Consider the following 3,927-nt stretch of genomic DNA (forward strand, 5'->3'; position numbering starts at 1 on the left):
TCTCTGTGGCTTTGGAGCCTGTCCTGGAACTAGCTCTGTAGACCAGGCTGGTCTCGAACTCACAGAGATCCGCCTGCCTCTGCCTCCCGGGTGCTGGGATTAAAGGCGTGTGCCGCCACCACCGCCCAACATCACCGTTGAGATTTTTTTATGTCTAGCCTTGAGTGCTCTGGTACATACTGGGCATGTCTCCGTGGAGACCAACCACAGTTCCTGTGATCTTGAACTTCCCCAAGCTCCTGCTGAACCTGCCCCGAGGTGATGAACCCTGGGGAAATTTCCACTTGAGTTTTTATTTCCCTTCAGTCACACAAAGAAACAAAGTATCTGGGAGAGTGGCCACAGGCTAAAGGGTAAAAAACCTTGGTCTTCAAGAGGGAGCCTGCTACAGCCCAGAGCACTTGGTTAGGAGACAAGATCTCCAGTCCAGGAATCTCTGGCCTTGGAACTCAAGCCTGCTCGGTCTCGGAGCCTCATTTCCCAGGCTCACCAGGGCGGTGTGGTCTGAGAGAGAGAGACAACAGCAGGAATTCAACTTCCCCAGCACAAGACCCGAAAATTAGACCAGATAGATGCTCTGGAAGCAGCCCCAGATGGGAGCCTAAGGTTCTCTGTTGGTGGGGGAACTATCTCATCGGGGGCTGTGATAACAAGACCCAGGGTTCATTTCTCAGAAATGTGAAGAATTTCTCATGGTAGAGTCGCAGACCACAGACCCTAGGGAAGGTGCCGAGGTAGAAGGACAGGGTCCCTGCGACTCCTGTTGGCTTGACTCCTGGTCCTTCACTTACCTCTAGCTTGGCTTCAGCAAAAGGCGTAGCCTTCATCATGTGCTGAGGTGTGATCCCGCTGACTCTGGTTCTATAATCGGTGATCACTCCCTCTGGCCGGATGTATTTGTCGTACAGAACTGCGCCATAGAGGTTGACGATGCTGCAGCGGGCAAGGCCACTCACCATCAGGGGCCCGACGCCCACCATCTCGCAGTCTATGGCCACCACCTCTGGGCTGCCTGCCATGTTCCTTGGCGACCCTCAGAAAGTCCTGGAGGATGGGGGGGGGCGACCAGGGTGTCATTCAAGTACCCACAAGCCTCCAGGCATCCTAGGCCACCACCCTGCCAGACTACACCCTCAGCCCTATTCTTTGTCCCCAATGGCACCTGGCAACAGGGGACGCTGGCCTCTCATCACCCTTCAGCTTTTCGGTGCTTAGGTGCCAGGCCCTGCTGGTCCTGTCTGGCTGTCCCACCAACAAGCAGCCCCCTCCCTCTGCTTCCCAGGCTGGGCTGCTGTGTGGTCCCTGCTCTCACCTGTCTGCTCCCGTGCCCCGAGTTCTCTTCTGCCTTTCTGTTGTCACCGCTCGGTTACTGCAGTTACTTTGGGAAGTGACTCATCTCTAACTTGAGCCTCTTTTAGTTTCAGTTTCTGCTTTGTTATCAAGGGAAGTCGGGGAGAGGGGGCAGGCCTTGTAGGCTGGGCTGCTTCATCCCCTCAGGCTAGCAGGTGGGGGGCCAGCCAGCAGGCTAAATCAAGGGCTGGCTGCCTCAGGGTGTCCCTCCTCTAGCCCTGCCCTCCTTCCCTTTCAGATGACGTGTCTGTGTCTGACGTGGATGGAGTGGATTGCGACATCTTTCTTTTTCACCCTCCACCCAGAGAATAAACATCCCCGGGATGGGAGCCCGAGGAATGTCCTACAACTTCTGGGATCTGCTGTCAGTGGGATAACCTGTGAGGTCTTCTGAGGGCAGAGCAAGCCGGTTCTGAAACAGTGGGCTAGTAACTGGGCAGGGCAGGAGAGTGGTTGGATAGGAGGGGGCAGGTCCCTGGCCTCTGCCCCAGTGAAGGCAATGGAGGCTGTGGGCGTGGCGGGGGGGGGGGGGACCATTGGTGACTTCTACCAGGTCAGTAGTGCCTCAGTGGGCCCAGTCTTTACCTGGGATAGTGTGACAAACAACGACAGACCTTGACAGGGCCTCAAGCCAGGCTATAGACTCCTGGACTGGAACTTAGAATTCTTAAGAGTGGTTCCTAATTCCTAATTCTTATTAGGTCCAAAGAGAGAAATCCCAAGAAGCCCCAAAAGGGGCAGGCTCGCTGACGTTGTGCACAGTGATAGCCTAGGTTCAGCTCAAGCTGGACTATAGGATTTCTGGTGTATAGATCAAAGTTCACAGGCACCGTTCCTCAGAAACCTGCTTGATTTCTGCCTGCCAGAACACACCTGGGGTTACATACCACAGCCTGTGACGGCGGCTACATATCCAGACTCCTTCCGTACCTGCTCACATGTATCTGCCACGCATCTCAGCATTTTAAAGACCATGCCAGTCTTCTGGCCTTTCTTCCCTCCCCACCTCTCCACCATGCTAGTTCCCAGGCTGTCCCAGCTCACTCCCCTCCCCCAATTCTCCTGCTAGATTCTCTTCTCTCGGCCCTGGCCATGGCCTGTCTGCTTTTTTTTTTTTTTCCTTCTCGTCTCTGGATGCTTCTGGACGCCTCTGGCTGTTGTCTCATACTACAATAAAACCCCCTGCTTCAGCGGCTTCTTTACCGAGTTCTCTGCTCATACCTGTCTTGAAGGGAATGCCCAGTATTCTTTTGATAAACGAGGTGCACCTGGACCAAAACCAGACTGGGCGTTCTGAAAGGAGCGCTCTTGCGCTGTGTGCTGGGGTGAGAGTCCAATAAAGAAGCCAGGCTGCCTCCCTGCCCAGATCTACATCCAGTCACAGCCCTCAGCCTGATACGAGGCCACGAAGATTTGTGGTTTGGAAAGGAACTTGCCCAGATCTGTGGTTTCTTTGCCAAGCTAGATGTCTGACTGTAACAGATTTCAAAAATCAAATGCTGGAGTTGGGAGTGTAGTTCAGTGTGGTTGAGTGTTCGCTTAGCACGCAAGAGGCCCTTGGTTCCGTGTTCAGCATTGGCCAGGTGTAGCGGTATAGCATGTAATCCCAACACCTGGCAGATTGGGGCTGGGAGATCAGGAATTCAAAGTCATCCTCAGTTACAGAGCAAGTTCAAGACCAATCTGGACCCTGCCTTAGAACAAATCTCCCATGTGGTGTGCGCCCATCCGCCCCACTGCCCCTTCCAATCTCTTTCGTACCCTCTGAACCATGGCCTCTTCTAGTTTAAACCTGAGCTCTGGGCTTTGTGCGGCCACTCTTCCCAGGCCTCCTTCAGGCAACGTCAATCATCTCCCCAGCGCCAGGACCAGTGATTAGATGTTATTGTCCTCAGCTTTCCAACGCTGCAGCCCTTTAATATGATTCCCCATGCTGTGGTGACCCCCAACCAGAAAATTATTTAGGTCACTACTTCGTAACTGTAATATTGCTGTTAAGAACTGTAATGTGGCCGGGCAGTGGTGGCACTTGTCTTTAATCCCAGCACTCGGGAGGTAGAGGCAGGCGGATCTCTGTGAGTTCAAGGCCAGTCTGGTCCAGAAGAGTTAGTTCCAGGACAGGCTCCAAAGCTACAGAGAAACCTGTCTTGGAAAAAAAAAAAAAAAGAAGAAAATGCTTTACAGTGAATATTATTGAAGCATTTTCTCAACTGAGGCTCCTTCATTTCAGATACTGCTAGTTTGTGGTAAGCTGACATGAAACTAGTCAGCACAAGAACCAACTTGGAGAAGAAAGGATCCATCACCGAGAGGAGTTGGGGCAGAAACCATGGAAGAAGCTGCTTGCCTTCCATGTCTTGTTTAGCTACCATTTTTCCTTTCTTTATAGACTTTATTCTGTTTTTATGTGTATAGTTGTTTTGCTTGTATGTGTGTGTGTGTGTGTGTGTGTGTGTGTGTGTGTGTGTGTGTATGTATGTATGTATGTATACCGTGTGCCTGCCTGGTACCTGAGAAGGACAGAAGAAATGTCGGCTACCCTCGTAGTGATGTTACAGATAACTGTGACCTACTATA

At 52.3% G+C, this 3,927-nt stretch overlaps 1 protein-coding gene across 1 annotated transcript in view; it reads right to left on the reverse strand.

The window, feature by feature from the left end:
* Isg20 (interferon stimulated exonuclease gene 20) overlaps positions 1-1,558 on the reverse strand; it is a 17,106-nt gene extending 15,548 nt beyond the window's left edge. Inside the window, exons 1-2 of the mRNA XM_005357736.3 lie at positions 1,313-1,558; positions 792-1,044 (exon numbers count right to left, since the gene is read on the reverse strand). Of these exons, the coding sequence (XP_005357793.1) occupies positions 792-1,019 (228 nt within the window). The 5' untranslated portion in view covers positions 1,020-1,044; positions 1,313-1,558. The remainder of the gene's footprint in view (positions 1-791; positions 1,045-1,312) is intronic.
* Positions 1,559-3,927: the final 2,369 nt, after the last annotated feature.

This window comes from Microtus ochrogaster, chromosome 22 (genome assembly GCF_000317375.1).
Source record: "Microtus ochrogaster isolate Prairie Vole_2 chromosome 22, MicOch1.0, whole genome shotgun sequence".
Classification (NCBI taxonomy): Eukaryota; Metazoa; Chordata; class Mammalia; order Rodentia; family Cricetidae; genus Microtus; species Microtus ochrogaster.